Source organism: Gavia stellata, chromosome 2 (genome assembly GCF_030936135.1).
Source record: "Gavia stellata isolate bGavSte3 chromosome 2, bGavSte3.hap2, whole genome shotgun sequence".
Classification (NCBI taxonomy): Eukaryota; Metazoa; Chordata; class Aves; order Gaviiformes; family Gaviidae; genus Gavia; species Gavia stellata.
The window spans coordinates 53,906,355-53,925,188 of NC_082595.1; the positions used below are offsets into that span (position 1 = coordinate 53,906,355).

The following is an 18,834-nucleotide window of genomic DNA, read 5'->3' on the forward strand; positions in this document are numbered from 1 at the left end:
TGAAGAATATTTGACCATCAAAATGAGAAGCGCCATTAACATCCTGAATTAATGGACTTAGTGGTTTTCAAATGAGGTATTTTCATGACAGACATGGTGTGGCCCTTTCACAAATACAGCTTCAATTTCAAAGATTTGATTAGGCTTAATACTATCAGGGAACCATTACTGATTTTATGCTGTTGTTGTTACTGCTTTAACTATCAGTTTCTGAACCAAAAATTGCAGACAGTTGGCTTGACCAAGAGTCAAGGTTTAGGAATGCAAAAGCAAATCCAAGGTACAGATGAGCTTCAGATGTGGACAGGCTTCACAGGGTTTAACAGGCTCTCCAGAGCTTGTCAGGTCACAGAGGGGGTTTTTTTGGGGGGGTGTGGGGGGGTGTATGTGCGTGCACACGCATTTGGTTAATTGTGTTTTTTGTTTGTTTTAAACACTGCTGGCCTCAGCCAGAGCCATCAGAATTCATATGAGCAGTTATTGCATGCAACAATTAAAAACACCTCACAACAATATTTTCTGTTTTATTGTATACCATTTACAAAAAAACAAAACAAATTAAAATTATCTTAATAAGCAATCCTTGATCACCACCACGTGTTTCTAAAACAGGCAGATGTTCACAGTTTAAGAAGCCAAATAATACTACTACTTTTTTTTAAACATTAATGGTGAAAGAACAATAATAATGGTTTTAGTCAATCATCATTAATACTTGAAAGTACAAATATAAATTAAATAAGACTCAAAAAACTTGTACAATAAAATCCGCTATAAACAAAGCTAATTAAAAAGAACTGCTCTCAACCTGTGTTGTGGGTTTCAACTTGTTTTAAAATTAAAAGCAGTATTTATTTTTCTGAAGCATCCAAATGAACATTCATATCCAGATGTCCTTACAAAGAAACACGATCTTCATTCTTTCCTCATTTTTTAATTTGTTTATATTATATTTTACTTCTGATTGTCTTTTTCTTCCTTGGCAATCCTCTTTGTCACACCACTGAAATACTTCTCACGGAATGAATTGTGTCCCCTGTATGGCATATATTGGCCATCCAACAAGTAAGAATTCTGATCTTGATCCTGCGTGGTATTAAAATGAAAGCATTAGGTTTTACGGTAGTATGTTCAGCATGTATTGCCGTTGGTTTTCCTCCAAACTTTTTCAGACAATTACAAGCAAGAGTAAAGTTAGGTTTTGGGGTTTTTTTTCCTCACAATTCAGTGGCAAACATTTAAGTCATTAGATTGATTAAAGAAATAAAAAAATAGAATGCTAAGGTTTCCATTAGGATTAGCAAGAACACATACATCCTACTGCAAAGTTTTAACATTTAACAGAAATGAAAATCCATATGAAATGGATTCTCATTTGACATTGATCAAATACAAGCTGTAAGCAGACAAGGGGTTTCTGTAGGGTTTTTTTGTTTGGGTGGGGGTTTTTTTAATGTACTCATCCAAATTTTCATTAGTCTATTCTGTACAGCAAAACGATGCAAGCTGTCAGTACCAGATATTTGAAGTTTTAACAGCGCCACATCACTGGAAACATCTCAGCTAACATCACCAGAATCCAACCCTTGCATGAATGAATGAGAGCACAGGTACTATGCCACACAGAGGGTTAGTTTCCAGAAGAAATACCGTCTGGAGAATTCAATCACTCAGAGGTTTGTGGAAGGCAGATACAAACAGAAGAGGAACACAAATGACTAAAATGAGTTCCTGCAGTTACTGAAGTGCAATCAGAGGACTTTTTCTTGTGCAGTATTCATTTACTTCTGAAAGTTAAAGTTGACACAGTAAATCTCTACACAGAATACCTATTTGACATCAGCCAAGAACATAGTTTAGAAAATTGGCCCATTATATATACAAAGGTTTAGTTCATTGTGTACTGTGGCTTTATACAATTAAGATACTTGTCAGCTAATGTTATCAGTACTGCAAGATAAACAATACATCAAACTTTAATCTGAGTGCTAAAGAAAACTGATGGCAACTTTTTAAAAGTTTTACACTTATGGTTGATGTCAGTTTATTATGCTCAATAGCAAGATGGAACTGAAATAAATAGCCTCACATAGAACAACTGAACTGTACAAAGAGACAATAAAAACAAGCACATGACAGAACTAAACCTTTATTCCACTAAATGTTTCTTCTCAATGCATCCTCATTGCTATAATTTTTTTTAAGCAATGCAGCAACATACAGATTGGTTCATTACTTAAGTTTACAGTTCAGAGTTATTTGTTCATATTTGAAAATAAGGTTACTGTGGAATGCTTTAGTGTAAGTAGTAGGAACATGGAAGTAGATTTAAGTCAGTATTTTCTTACTGTGAAAGCATTACAATGCAAGGATGAACTGAATCCTAGTGGACAATCTCCCTCTTCAGGTATTTTGTAGCCTTTCCAGGCTTTCACCTAGCAAGATCAACACCTCATCTTGCTTTGGATATCCTAATATGCATTCGAAAGGAGTGAAACAAAAGGTTTTTCAACACAGCAAGATGTTTGTGTCCATGTACAAGTGCCCTCTTCTGGACAACAATAAGATATTCCTATGAAGTTGTTTTCATCTGCTATGCTAGCAGCTATCAGCAGCATGCCACTGGCTTAAATTAACTTGCTAAACATTAAGTGCCATGTGGATATCTAACATGTAAAGCATGTACACCAGTAGCAGCAAATTGGTTCTATTTAAATACTGCAACGCTGGAAAATTGCAGGAGAAAATGACCTCAGTAAATCCACTGCAGACACAGTACTATCTATTGTCTTTTGGTCACCTGTGAGAGACTGCCATCTCTAAGACCATTCTCAGGCTAATAATCAACAGGCTTTTAACATGTCTATGGGGAAAAAAAAATTACTATTGGCAGACAGGAAACAAGAAGAATTTAGGACATGCTCATCTCACAGCCAGCCTGTACCCACTTCTCCAGGCCTCGTATACAGGACCAGTCTGAGGAAAAGAGCACTTATTCTTCCCCTGAATTTGCAGGTCAGTGATCCTTCTTTGACCTAAACATACAATACATTTTTATACCTTTGGGATGTTTTTTAACAATAATTCTACGTAATTTGCTTGTTTTGAGAAATGGATGGGATATTTGACCCTGAACGATAACGATATATGGGTCAACAGTATTTCAACATAAAAATTAATCCCTACAACCTCTAAGAGGTCACACATCTGTACACCATTCATCTTGATTCCTTAAGTAACAAAATGATGATTCAGGGTGAAGGGAGGAAGGAAGAAAGGAACTAGCCCCCTCCACCCCCAAGCTGCTTAGGGCAAAGAGAGGATATGATACGTAAGAGAACAAACTTCGAGTTAAACACAGCTGTAAGAGGAGCATCTGCATTCATCAGATGGAAACAGTCTTGGTGTATCACTCCACAGCAGAATCCATTTTGTAAATCCAGGCTTCATCAAAAGCTATGCAAATCATTGCTTGCTAGATGAGAGGAGATCCGCAGTCAGGTACAAATTTCTCGGGAGAGCTTACAAAGGAAGCTCCTGGCCCACATCACAATAATTCCAGTTTACAAGCTTCCATTGCCAATCTCTACCCTGTACAGACATGACTGCCCAATAAAGATGGTAACTGCTTTAAAGAAAAATAACAGATTGGGAATTGCTTCTTAAAAAAGGGAAAAGAAAATAAGAAACCCTGAACTACCTGGAGATGCCACTCACTGTTGACATTTACTAGTCAAAACAGTTTTACGGGCAACATTAGAACAGATCAAAGTAAAAGGAATTCGTGGATTTCAGACACTAATCATTTCCGAAAAAATTCTAACTTAGGGTATTTTATATCTATACAGGGAGCTGAATGGCTACAATCTGAACAAGAGGGATAGGCTGCATTTAACTCTACAGAGATAAGAACTTGTCAAAAATTATCTTCATGAAACAATTTGTTGTGACTATGTGCACCAGAATTTGCCTGGGCATCAGGCACCACCAGCTCATTTCAGTAAGGAAGCCAGTCAAACACCCTCAGTTAAGCTCTACCTTGAGTAGCATAAATCGGTAGAACATTCACTCTAAATATTTGGCAGGAATGTTTTGCATTAAGAGAAGATATCTTATGGAGGGTGTCAGTGGCAGTGTCAATTCTCCCTCAAGTGCATTAACTGCCCAGTACAGTTAATATGTACTTTTTTTTTTCCTTTCTCTTGCCTTTCCCCCCCCCCCCCCCCAGAAAAAAAAGTTTAAATTCAGGGAATGGAGTTGAACTACAGTGTTTTAATGGAGATAGTCTCTTTCCTCCTCTTAATGTGACACACTGGAAGAGGAGTAAGGAGTACTGCTTGTAATACACAGCTGCATCTAGGGATGAGGAGCTTTTTTCACTTATTTCCATTGAAACAACTGTACAAAGTTTTCAAGGCATAAGGTTTGTAATTGGTTATTCAACAAAAAACAGTGAGACTTCCCAAGAAATCATTTCCAAGACTGATCAGCAACGATCAGCCTACTTGGCACTAAGTCAGCACTTTCCCCAGTCTGCCAGCACTACCAAGACGACAAAGACTTCTTCCTTTATTTGTAAAAGTCAGAACTGAAGATGTTCGTTAATCCCTGCTCATTCTTTATCATCATCCTTGATTCTCACTTTGAATAATTTAAGTTCTCAAAATAGCAGACTAATTGCACACAACAGTTATCACATAAAACTCTTACTCTGAAATGTTTTACAATGACTTCTGTGACAACTGAAAACCAAAACTCTTGTCAAAGTGCATGCTACCAAATTGCTTTTAGCTAATTTGAGTTTTCAACTCAACGCTTACTTGTTCTAAAGACAACACTAAAAAAGGTGTTACAGATCTCCAATAAATAATGAAAGAACTGGAAGAAAGAGGAGGAAGCTTAAAGATATCAAGAAAGCTTTGTTTTTCTTTAAATCTTGGCAAATATTAAGTGAAATTCTAAAGATTTTTATGACTCTAGTACGCCTCAGTTCAGCCTCAGGGTAATTACCCACATTCATTTTTTGTTTAAAAAAATCTTCCTAGCCTTATCACAGCTTCCTACCACTCTACATCTGGTGCTGGACAGTAGCTATAGAAACCACTTGTACTAATGTTATACAGCTATAAACAACACCAAGCAGTTTCCAAATCAGGGACAACAGGGTCATATCCAGGAACAGACACTGCTAAATTCAGTAGGAAAAATTCTACACCAGTAACGATTCTGGAGTGACTGTGTGACAGGGAAATGCTGGACCCATTCAGCGTGGTGCATTCGTATGCCTGATGCTCCGGAGTCCTTTCATGGGCAGTCATACGCTCAGAGTTCCTCCTTCAGTCCAGTCTTCTCTTTCATCTTGCTACATAATTTCTAGGTGTCTCTCTTAGCCCTTGTCAATTTCAGAGCTCTCCTCCAATATTTTTTATAAGAAGTTCCAATTATAAACTTCAGAACTAGGTAGCATTTACCAGCCAAATAGATACCATATATTTCTGTAAGACAGCCAGCAGAGGAATAAAACAAGTAATTTGGCAATAGCTGAAATAATTCAGCGTGGGAAATCAACAAGCCTCAGGAAACAGAAAGCTAGACATACTGTTGTAAAGAAAGGGAACACCAAACAACCCTACAGTTAAACACTGTTAGCAAGTCCACCCCTTCTGAAAATAGCTGGTTGATCACCAGATACAGGTTCCCAAGAACCCTTGTAGTAATAATGCTCTAAGTTTTTACACTCCAGGTTTCCTAGTAATTAACCACTTACCAGTTATTTAACCTTTAAATAAAAAATAATGATAACAATTCAGATATAGGTGGCACAGATCAAGACCTTTCTCACATAACTGTATTTTTTAAGGCTTTCGAAAAATAAATTGGCACAATGGAAGGTACATTTTCACTTGATTCAGGCCGGAAGAATTGGTTCAAACCTCCTCTGACCTAATGCAGAACACCATGGCTGTCCAAAAAAAGCTTTAAATGTTAAAAACCAAACAACTCTTCTACTCATGTCATCCACATGCTGGAAAAGTCTATTCGTATCAACAATGTGTTCAGTAAGAAATCTTTTCCAGTTGGCATGACTTCATCATAAACTTAAACAGAACAGAGTGGATGCTTACAAGACAGTGAGTTATAGACCACCTTTTGTGATGTTTTTAATCCAACATTTATGATCTTCATGCTTATGATTAATTATGATAGATCAATACTTCAACTAGACATATCAATTTTTTACATTCACTTTGGCCTCCTTTCTATTACAAGCACAATCAAATTGCACCACCAATTTCACATTCAGTAACTGAATTCATCTCCAGTTAAGAGTTTAGAGTGTTAATAGTGAAATCAAATTTGCTGTGAAATCTACAATTCATTATTAGTGGCAAACACTGGGGAAACCGAAGGACTCCTTCATGACACTACATGATTTGTAAAACTTCTTAGCCACTTGCGTGTACTACACTAAGCTAAATTAAAATTCACTTGTGAGTACCTGTTACAAACCACTTTAGTAAAGCAGACAGGAACTGTCTGGAAACATAAATGCTTGTATATTCATAAAAATTCATACTTTCATTTGGGAAAAAGAAAAACGGCCACAACTCCAACTATTGAATTTTATGATCATATCTGGTGAGTCAGAAGTATCCAATTCAAAGGTTATTCAAGATATTAAGACAGGAAAAAACATGGCCCAGGTGAGGGACACCGGGGTAGAGAATTCTTAGATAGTTAGACACCAAACAACAAGACCCTAAACCAAGGAGGCTCTACCTAAGGAATCAATATGTATTTTGTTATTTGGATAAGTTTTGCATCATCAGAAACAGTACATGGGTTCTGGTATCTTTAAATTATCTAAAAGACATCTGGAGTCCTGAGTGTAAGCACCTGCACAGTTTTACCTAAGCAGTAAGCCTGCCAACTAGACTCAGGTGCTCAGAGCTAAGCATTTCCAGACATGAACCTGTCAAAGCATGTACTGAAGAACAGGTGATACACAAAACAAGAATAACAAATTATGAAAGTCTATTCACAGAAGGGTGGACACATTTTCTTAAATTAGAACATGTTATCCTACAGCACTGGCAATAATAAAACTCCTGCAGAAAACCTCCATGAACACCTTGAGACACACATGTCAAAAACTTTCATAATTTACCCTCTCTGTTCGCTGCTGGTGAAGTTGGCAGCTCTGGCTCTGAACTCCACACACAGTGTTTTTAAAAAAAAAAAAAAAAAATCAGGTGTTGCTTGAGAATCTCAGTCATCATTAGCATTATGAATGCAGTACTGAAACCCTGCTGTGCTATTAGTGCAAGCACCATGCAGACACAGCAGTCTGACTATCTCCTGTCATTTAAAATAGCTCTTCCAACTGACAAGGAATGTACTAAAAAAACTTGCTCACCATTTGCACGTGTTTTCATTAAGAATTTGCTTCACCTTTGTTTAGCATCTCTTTTAACTGTATTAGGTGAGAGAAGCAGCAAGAACAGAAAGAAGACCTGAATGCAATATTCCGTGGTCTCAGTGCCTCAGGAGAGGCACTTAGTGTGTCCCAAAACAAACAAAAAAAACCCCACAACACAACAGCGTGCTTCACTGTACTTAATGTCACAGCTACATATTATTTCCAAAAGCTAAAAAAGTATCACTCTAAAAATGAAGTAACAGAATTGAATATGGTTTACCTGTACTGCCAGAGCCACAAAGGCATTTAGTATTTACTTGGGCAGCAAATTACACTTTGGAATCAATGGGAATTTAGGTATCTCTGCAGATGGGATTCACAGAGTTCAGTTTTCTGAGAAAAGCATATGCAACTTTCACAGGTAACTGTAAGTTCAAAGATCTCTTTTACACTATTAAGTGGCTTGCTCAGGATGAAGAGTTTATCAAAAACTGAGGAGAAAAAGGAAAAGACCAAAACCAGAATGGTCCCTTAAATCACTACATAATTTATTTTAAAGAAATGTGTGGCAATTTTACAAAAGCTCTAACTCTCATCATAAAAAACTCAAGCATGATAGAAATAAGGATCAAATGCTGAATAGCACAAACTTTTCATGAATGCAATAGCTACTATTTTACACAATACAATCAAGAATTCAAGCTTACCTTGAATTCCTTCACCTTTTCCATGGTTATCAGGCGCCTTGATGTGTGGCTGGAAAGCATCTGCTCACAGTTGCTAATAAGTTGCAGGCACGGGTGGCGAGGAATGATCTCTTCTGTGTATCTGGAAGAAATAAACATTCATAGAGCTGTAAGCTCAAGAACTGGAACTCTTGCATCTGAAACAAGATTCTTCACAAAATGGCTTACACTAGAAAGCTGCTATGCATTTTAATCTGATTAACAAAATTCAGGTATTGGTGCTCCAGAGTTTTTACATCATATATTCCAATCATCTTGTGACATAAAATGTGCAGAATAAATTAAAACCTCACAGTAAAGAGACCCACCCACACATTTTCTACATGTATTTACATGATGTTAATGTATGCACACAGGCCTGCCTATATAATTTCAAATAGAAAGTATCTCAGCCAATCAGGAGTAATAACTTATCCAATCAGGAGCTGTGATTTTACAGATGTATTCCACAGCCAACATACATAAAGATGCAGGAACAAGAGACTTAACTCAGGCTCCCTAAAAGGAGACCATTACACATCAATTCCAAATCGTATTTAAACAGCTCTTGTTAGACAGTGACATTCCTGGACTTCAGAATTTGGTGTTACAAATTTATCACATTGTAATTACTTTTTCTAAAGGGAAGAAAAAAAATCCATTATCTTTTAACATCAGATGATAGCAACACTGGCTTGCAATTAAATCCTGTCTATAGAAGCAAGCAGTTACCGTGTTTTAAATGCCCCCATCTCATGAGCATACTATTTTCTATTGAAACCACTTTCTCTAGATTGCTTTCATTCCTTCTATTTCTCCAAATGCTGAAAGGGGAATTTAAGAATTTAAGAGCTTTGCATGGGACTAGAGGAGCAAGAAGTACTGACCTAGCTAACAAGATAAATATGAGATCAGACATCCTTCCTATATACTGAAATATAGATCAGCCATTTAGTCTCAGTTTTTGTAATAAGCTTTCCTGTAATAGTTACTAGAACATAATACAGAAAATGGTATATGGTATTGTCAGTGACTACGATTGCTTGCTCTCTTGATTCCCCAATGCTTGTGGGTCAACAGAAGTCAGACATTAAAAAGCAGAACTAAACAACTTTCACACCTATCACTTGAACTTAAAAGATACAAAGGAGGAGCTTCATATTTTTCTTGTAAAGAAGTGGATTTTCTGAATGCACTTTACAAAGTAAATGTATTGTTCTGGGAGAAAGAGAAGTCAAATCCAACAACTCAAAATAGGATCCATCTAGGTGCTGATGGAAATCTTGACATTTGTTAAAGATAATAGTGAGCTGTTAAACAAGACAATAGTAAATACAGACTTGTAAATAGGAAAAAACCCAAATGGTACTGCCTCTTTGTATCGTTCCAAAACTTCCAGATAACAAAACAACGTTTCAGTCACTTCTCATGTGTGAAATCAAGTCACCACTTCTGCTACGTGAAGTCAGAACGTCCTTTTGACGAAGGAGAATCAAATTAATTCTCAACTGTTTCTTCTATTACACAAGACTTGTGATGCATCTAGTACCAGCAGACTGCCTCTCCCTCTTACAAAGGTAGGCACTCTGCCACAACATTTTAAAAGTTTCTCTTCATAACCATATAAAAGCCCACTGCAAAGGAATTAAAAGAATTCAGACTCAACAATGATTTCAATGTCAGATCGAAAGAGTAAACTTTGGAGTGAGATGCTATCTTGCAGAGGAAGAGATCATTATCACTTTGTTAAAAAGCCTTGTCTGTTAGCATTAATGCATATATTTCTACATTCTTTCAGGTAAAACTCAGAACATTATCAAATAAGAAATATAGTAGCAGTGGTTTTAACAGACCTCCATTTTAATCCAGTTTTGTTTTTAATTTAAGGAACTACACAAGGATCTCAAATAACATGTGAACCTGATGGGAGGTGTTGCCAAGGGATATGTGATAGCACAACATATTCATAGACAGTATCTTATCTTCCCCCCACATACTTGCTTTAATGTTTGTGCCTGTGTTCATCATTACAGCTGAAAATAAAGTGATTATACTAATATTCTGTGCTAATATAGTGACTGTAGTATTTCAACCTTCATTGCATAAAGTCAATTCATAGTAGTATGTACAAATTTACTTTTTAAGAGGCAACCCAACTAGAGCTTGAGAGAGCTGACGTCCCCAAAACAGCAACTAAAGTAAAACCAGAATGAGCAGTTCTTAATTAATACTGCTGTACTGAGGAAGTATGCTCTTACCAATGTTCAATGAGCAGACAAAAAGCTCTGGTATCTTGACAAACAGAATAAACTCCGTAATTCCAAACAGTTTATTGACAGGGAAATCTAAGAATTCACAACCACACATGGTGTGTCAGGGTTAAGCATGTATAGACAGACATTTTGAACAATTAGCTATATTGTTAGTGGCATTCATTGTTTTGTTTGTGAATAGTCTTACAAGAAAACAAGCCTAAGATACCAATTCTATCATTAAAAAAAAATGCAAGCTACTAAGTGCACTCTTCTGTTAATGGAAGCATGTAACAGAAATGGCACCTTTTGATTTCCAAATTTTCAAAACAGCATGTGATAATTAAACGTAGGACTGTCACAAGCCATTTCCACGGTGAAACCAGGGACAACAACCACTTCATATATCAGTGTAGTTTGACTGTACATAGAAACATATGACATTGTAGAAGCTACAATGTTCAGAGCACATCTACGTCTGGAAGATACTTAGAAACAGCTATTGTACATCAACTCCCCACTTTACTATGAAACAGTCTGGAAAAAAAAAAAACAAAACAAAAAACCCCACAACCTTATCTAAGGGATGCTGAAGTAACATATGCAAACAGATGTCTTTCTTTTTAAACCCACTTCTAACCCCCGGCTGCACTACTGAGCAGACAGCATCCCTCAGTCTCCGCTGGCCTCTCTCGCCCTTAAGAGGGCTGCTCCCCTCCACTTCCTGCCTCTCACTGCCATCTCTCGGTCACTTGACTTTTGATTTCTCAGAAGAAAGCTAAATTAGTAGTTGCAAACCCCAGAGCCAAGAATGTTCTCTTACAGGACCTTGTCATGCACCTCTATCAACTACTCTAGTAGAAACACATGCTAATAGGAGCCTTGCTACTACTGTCTTAGAAGTCCACCTGCACCTTGAAAGTCTTATTTTCTAAGCTTAAACCTCAACCCATTGGACACGCATTTGCAAGGACATGTGAAGGCTTTTTTCTTTTTGGTAATAGTCAGGAATTTTATCTCCATCCAAAAATCTTATTTCAAAATCTGCTTTCCCTCATATGAAGTTTTAAAACATGAAGTCTGAGCATTCCTCTTAAGTGCTAGTACTACGGAAGTTCCAGCTGTACTATGCCCCAAAAGAAAGCACAGTGAGAATGTAGCATCCATTCTGACATACTACATACCAAAAATCAAGAATACATACTCAGGCCTGTATATCGGCAGCCAGTAAACTAATCTTCCTCCCATCACCAGATATTCTGCCGCAAACTTCAACAGGTCAAAAAAGATGTCACTTAGATGATAATTGGATGAAACGAAGACGTGATTTTCTGTGCTAAACAAAAAATTTACAAGAGTAAACATAAAAGCACAGGTAAAACCTGCATTTTTAATTAAAAAAAACCCAAACTAAACAAAAAAATCCAAATCACAAGATAGCACTGAGATTTGCAAAACTACCTAGGACAATCCAGGACTACAACTTCTACTGTGAGGAATACAACTTCCCAACTTCCCCTACTGGCTCTTTAGACTATCTTCTTTAATACTTGTGGAAGTTAAAGAATCACAAGCATGTTGGGAATAGTTATTTTGCACAGCATCTTTCTTAAGGGCAATTTAGAGTAAAAGGCAGAAGACGAGGAAGGCCGGGCAGTGGAGAAGCCATGTGTTATCTCTGAAGAGAAAGGAGCCGTGGAAATCCAAGAGAGGTGGTTAAGGTAAAATAGAGGTATTCCATTTTAGACTGATTTTGCAGCTTCCAGGGGCTGAAGAGAACTTTCTGAAAATAGGAAACACAACGTAATGGTGGCTCACAGAGATGAGAAATAGGATTTGAAATCTGAACACATGCAAACAATAAGCAGGGAGAACAAAAACAAGAGAATTTCAGTAAGTGACATACTAGCTTGGCAAATAGAACAAAAAGGGCTTTTTTTCTTTAATTATTATTACTATCTTCTTTTTTTTTAACTTCTGACAGCCAACCAAGAAATAATAAAGATTCTAAAACTGTGACTGGGCTTCCATTAAGACATTTATATTCTACAACAGACAAGACAGCTTACCTACCTTCTTTCAGCTGACTTAACTGTTTCCTTTTGTGAACCCGTTCTGCGAGTAGCTTCTCTGATACCATATGGTGCTATACAAAGCAAATGCATAATGCAGAGATGACAACTTCACCCTTTGTCCAAATAACATAGAATTCTATTATACATACACAACAGTGTGCAAACTGTGGCTCATATAAAGTTAAAAAAAAGAAAAGCTTTTACAAAATAAAAGTCAGTAAGGGTAATTTCTTCAAAATCTATTAAAAGTTTCTTGCTCCAAAAGGTTACTTTAAAAATGTTTCAAAGAAAGCCCTTCAGCTGTAAGAAGCTTCTAGCAGCATAGATGTTTGCTACACTACAAAGGACAATGCTTTTCTATTTTGTTCATTACAAGGTATTTCTTACATTTCCAACATATGACAAATAATCCCATCCTCTTTTGTTTGACAGACACAAACATCTTCCCTGTCGCACTTAGCTAATCTTTTTCAAAATGAAATTGTATATATTGGAATTTCTTGCCAACACATTACACAAATGGTAATTTTCACACAGAGCAGAAGAGCCAGAGATGGCTTTTTCTCCTATATTTTTGCACATTTCTAATAGCATAACATACATATTTCATGTTCAACACATTTGTTTTTGTGAGACTTGTTTCAGCATCACGGAAGCACCAATATCACCGTTTTGTAAATGGAGAAGTTGTGACCCAATTTGCAAACTCAGTTCTAAGTCATATTAATATTCTACATTGTCTTATTGCCAAACAGGCCAAATAAAAATTAGCAGGCAACCCACAAAGAAAAGTCACACTCCCTATTCCTAATTAATATGAATGTGTCATCATAAGAGCCAGCACTAGAGATCAGAAATTGCTGTATCAAGGTCTTTTATTTATTCCCTTAGCCTCTACTCCCTCTTATGCATGACAAATGGTGTTAAGTACTTAGGTTTCCAAAAAAGAGGACGATCCTTTCAAACCACTAGGGCTTCTAGTAAAGCGTATCAGAAATGCATTAAAATTTCTCTTCAGAAGCATTCCAATAAGCACTTAACATAAGTCTCCAGAAGTCCATCAGAGCTGCATGGCAGATTCCAGTGGGTTGCAGATCAAGTCTTAATAGCAGCATGGACCATTCTGATAAGAAGTCTCTGTGCATCAATAAAGTTATGCCTTTATTGAATGAGACTTCTTTGAAGGATGATTTTCAGCCATATTGATTCCTACTGGCAAACATAATATTCTCTCCGTGGAAGAAAGTATTATCTCCAGCTTTGTTACATGTTTATAACTATCCTTAAAATAAATGCAGAGATGTCAAACACAGAACCAATCTCCACAGTGCTACTCTCAACGGTCATCTTTTGTAATATGGAAACTGCAGATCTGAGCAGTCATCATGACATTAAATCAATGTACATAGACATAGGCAATAATCTTTTAGTCATTGTTATTAGGCAATAAAAAGCATTAACAAACTTACGATCTGTAATGATTGCATCAAACAGCATTCCTTTTCGCCATATTGGTCTTGAAGAATCAGAAACTAGTGCATCGAGGTAGTATTTCTCTAAACCATACTGTCGGAGATTAGCTCTGATATTTTCATCTGGCCCTCTCCATTTCTGGTTCTTTCTGCTTGCCTTGCCTGGGGGAGGCATAGAACGGAAAAAAAGCGTACTCAACAACAAGCTATTTTATAGGAAGAGCTTTCATATACTCTATCATTTATTTTAAAGGAAAAGAATTAAATGTCACATACAAAAATCAGAGTTTATCTCCTGCTTCATTCTACTCACTGTCAAAAGTATTTGCAATAAACTTCACAAGTAGCAAGGAATAACGAAAACACATGAGAAAAGTTCTGCTGCACCATCTGCATAGGGTGTCACAGAACACATTTATAAAAATGTTGGTTTGCAAGATGTTCTCACTATCCACCAGTCATAATGCTGTCCAATAAGTCAGATATAATTTCCACTGCATTTTTTCAGAGAAGTAAAAATGGGACTAGATTTCCTGGGTTAGGTTACAAGAAGCCTCCCACATAACAGACAGCTGTTGTAATTATTATTTGGAACTTTGTTTTGGTTTTCATTATTCCTTTTATTAAATATTTCCTGCTTAAAAATAAGAGAATAGCTTAGCTAGGATACATGTAAATTGGTCAATAAAAAAAAGCATAACCAAATAAATCCTGTGAAGATTAATGTTGCTTTAAAATCCATGAAGTATCATCCACTACCATCAGCATTCTTAAATTCCAGAGAGTAAGATTTCAGTGGCTTAGGAATATGTAACATACCTAATCCATGGATTGTGTTGTAATCTATATCAGTACCACACACATACGCTCCAAAGTGTGCTGAGGAGATTAGAAGGCCACCTATAAAGGGGAGGAAAGGGGAGAAGTATAAACTGCTGTCATAAGTGTTACCTGTGTTAGGATTTTTTGCTCAGGAACTTCAGGAGTTTACATCAGTAGCACACTAGACCCAAAGCTAGACCCAAGGAAAAAAAAAAAAGAAAGAAAAAAAAGAATTAAAACTACCAACCAGTTAGAATGACTACACAACTATAATCAGAGATAGTAACACTAAGTCCCTTGTCTGCTATACCTGATCTTCCTTATCCTGCTATGCCCTATGTCACTCCTTATGTCTGAGGACTGTTCTTAGGAGTTTGTTTATGGTTTTCTGTATTTCAAGGCAATAAGATCCTTGAATCATTACATGAACCAAAGCTTTTATTTCTACTTTGCAAGTAGCAGAATTTAAAACTGTTGGCAAGCAACCTGAGAAATCATCACCAAACAAATGGCAATTCTACCGTGTCTGTTCTCAGAGTCAGTCCCCTTAACTGTGTCTAAAATCAAACTTGTTGCATAATGTGGCCGTTCCCTGAGTGAGAAGCAATGGTTTACAAGCATTACCTTGTAAATGTAAGTATCTCCAATGTAAACAGCAATATCAAAAAAGTTTCTGTAATTGTTTTGCAGTGTGAAAGCTATATACAGATGCATTCTTTCTGTGAGTATGCTGCCTATTTTGTCAGTACATTTATTATCATACTCATCCTGCAATAAAACTAATTTTTTTAATCCCTATTATTGTGATCTGCTTTCCTAATTAAAAAAAACACTTACCAAAAAAGGATGTATGATTTCCCCTTTAAAGTGGGCAGTGGTTGAATAGCCCACAGAAAAGAGCAAATGACATTATCTCTTTAACAGCTTCCAAATGAAAAAACGGACAGACAGCAGAAGATTACCAAAGACTTGTGTTGTCGAGTTCTTAATAAGGAGGTATGTAGCTAACAGAATGGTGTAAAACAGAACAGTGACTGAGAACAAGGCTGTGAACCCCACACTACTGATGTCAACTGCTTATGGATACAAACAATCCTGCTAAAATAAAGGGGAAAATTGCTGCAGGATGAAGAGTTAACCAGCACAGGAAACAACGCACAAGCTGGCTGTGTGGGCCACACCAGTTCTCCCATTCACTGGCAGCATGGAGAGGAGCATCTCAGCTGGCTGCATTGCCCACGCCACCTGCTCCGCACCAACAAATCCCTAACACGCACTGTGTGCACAGGCTAAAGATCCCATCTCAGGGCACTAGAAAACTCCTACATCATATGCTAATGAACTCTACCAAAACTGAAGGTGGGGGGGGGGCGGGGAAAATTCCTCTGCTTTTTCTTGTGAAATGGATCAGGGAAAAGCAAGGTTACTCACCCAAGAGGAGTCACCCATTTCCCTTCTCGGCTGCAATCCCTCAGAACAGATGGGCAGTACCTCCAGAGGGTCAAGACAAATTTAGCTAGCCCTGACCCCAAGTATGGCATACCACCCAGTCCTATAAAAAAAGTAAGAAGAAAGTACTTTGCCCATCTAAGAGTGTTTTTAATCACAGGGGGGAAAAAAGTTAGGAAAACATGAACTTACAGCTTTTAATAAATCTCAGCTGGTACTAGTTCAATTGTGTTCACACAGAAGGTGCATGAATACTTAAATACTCTAATATGGCCAGCCCTTTGACCTACTATATCAAACAGATGTAAACAAAGGGTTAATCAGAGAATCATTGTGTCCCCTGATGACTATTAGCAGAATGATGATGGCACAGAACTTCATGCCTTTCTATTGTACACTATTTCCCTCATCTCTTCAGCACAGATGAGGGTCTGGTCATACCACTGTCCTCCATGAAGTCAAAGAAAAAATTCCTGTCATTTGCAATTATGCAGTTTCATGAATTGGCACAGGGGACGTAGGGACAAACATCTTCCAAAGGGACAAACAATAAGCTTACTGAGATAACCAGAACAGATTGCCTAGGAGGACGCACGAAGTATTCAGGTAAAAGACTTGATTTATTCTTCCAGAAACCTCCCAGGCTTCCTTCCGCCCAATACTGAGGAAAGACTATCTGAACAGTTTATGGAAGTTACGTTTTACAACCCAGAAACAATCCTGGCCATTCCAATTCTGCTTTACAAAAAAGGGGAATCAAGTCTCCTAAACCAGACTGGTCATTAGCACTTTTAATTCCAAGGACAAATTCCAATTGTCGACTCTTACACTAATGTGGAAGACTTGTCATTTGGCTCATCCAGCAAAAACAGTTTGTTTCCAACAAGCAAGCACCATTTTGCAAGGCTGTTCTAATTTGGTACTATTTACCTTTTCAGCATAAAAAACAGGAAGAAACCAAGCCAGGTATTAAAGTTGCACCGATAAAGAAACCTGAACTGCAGTTTCTTTGAAGTACTCCTCAAATCCTGAATGTATGTTCTTTCCAAACCCATCAGCTCAAACCCACTGCATCACTCAACTCTGAGCTGCCTCACAAAATTCCAGTGGCAGCGTACTGTTGCACTGATAATCTTGAAAATCCTCTAAAGGACCTCAAGAGACTATTGAAATTCATGGGGTTTACTCACCAAAAGCAGGAGCAAAAGCCACTGTTTAGTTGTTCAGTCATAAATACACTTTACTGACAAATGGCATGCCACCCAGTATCTCCAGTGTCCCTATGTACCTTTAATCTCAAGCCTGTATATTACAGCTGTCTAGTGCAATAAAACCACAAAAATTGCAATTCAAATCACTATGCAATTTGGGGAGAATTTTGTTTGTGTTACACTTCTGAATTGAAACACAACTTAACATTTACCCTGAATTTCTATAGCTTTGCCACTTCTATGTGATTTTTCTTCCTCTAACTTTAGCCTTCCTTTCTTTTTCTTCAATTTTCACTCCCAAGGGAATGAATGCTCTCAGAGAATTTTTTCTGATTTAGGTTTAGCAGATTTTTCTAAAAAGACACAAAACCATAGACACCAAAATGAAGCAAACTGCTTAGAGATGAAGTAGAGGAACTTCCTCAACCTTTCACAGAGTACCACCTATCTACAAGGAACACAAGCACAAGGAGGAGGAGGAGGAAAGTTCATAAGACATTATTATGCACGCAAAATGTCAGGTCATATATGAAAAAAAATTTAAGACAAAAACATACAGTTCACTGAAGCCTTGCGTTTCTGAAAATATTATATCCCTGATCTGTTTTCTACAGTACAGAGAAGCCACATACTAATAAGAATTTGTCCTACTAGTAACCCTGTAGTGTTGTCTTCTCTCTCCCTAACTTCTCTGCAGTGATTTCTTCAGTGAATTCTCTTCATCCTCCCATTAATGTAAGTATTTTTACTTGTATGCATCTCACGCGTGGTTGCCTTAATAAAAGTTTAGCAAAATCCATGTCAGAAACAGAGCCTTTGTTATGTTTTTGAAGAAACTGCTATAGGTTGCTTAACACAATATACTCTTGTATGATTAAATGGCACAACCCGATGCAACAGATCTATTTCACCCACAAAACAGCTGAGTTTCCCCTAAGTAAAAAGTACTTCTATGCCACAAGCAGTAATATGTGGAATAAAAGCTCCCCCTCCTGGCTTAACTAAGAAAAGTTCAGCTGGGGGCGAATTCACGGTGTGAACAACGTTATGCTGAAGACAAGACATGATGGTACAAGGAACTGATCACTGCTGAATGCTATGACCTAACTACTGCTATGTTGTGTTATATGCCCAGAATCACCCTTAGCACTCCTCTAAATAGCCACCTCCCAAAATGCTTCTCCTTGTAACATTCTGAAAGTGGCTGCAGGGCACGCTCTAGCCAAATTTCAGTTGTCAGTCACTTTGGATCTTAAGTAGTCCATGACACGCATGAACTGGTGTTTAAGCCACATTACATAAAATAATACAGTGAAGAAAGACTTGTCAGAAGTGTAAAATAAATTGTTTACATCTTCTGAAGTTAGTCTCCTTCCCCCAAAATCCCTCTCAAGTTAACAAAACACTC

General features: G+C 37.3%; 1 protein-coding gene across 2 annotated transcripts in view; it reads right to left on the reverse strand.

Moving 5' to 3' along the window:
• Positions 1-573: 573 nt before the first annotated feature.
• The window catches only part of TRMT11 (tRNA methyltransferase 11 homolog), a 28,033-nt gene continuing 9,772 nt past the window's right edge, over positions 574-18,834 (reverse strand). For both annotated transcript variants that reach the window (XM_059834895.1, XM_059834902.1), the window contains 6 exons: positions 14,764-14,844; positions 13,942-14,106; positions 12,471-12,543; positions 11,602-11,733; positions 8,128-8,248; positions 574-1,086 (listed from right to left, as the gene is read on the reverse strand). In XM_059834895.1, the coding sequence (XP_059690878.1) occupies positions 955-1,086; positions 8,128-8,248; positions 11,602-11,733; positions 12,471-12,543; positions 13,942-14,106; positions 14,764-14,844 (704 nt within the window). In that variant the 3' untranslated portion in view covers positions 574-954. The remainder of the gene's footprint in view (positions 1,087-8,127; positions 8,249-11,601; positions 11,734-12,470; positions 12,544-13,941; positions 14,107-14,763; positions 14,845-18,834) is intronic.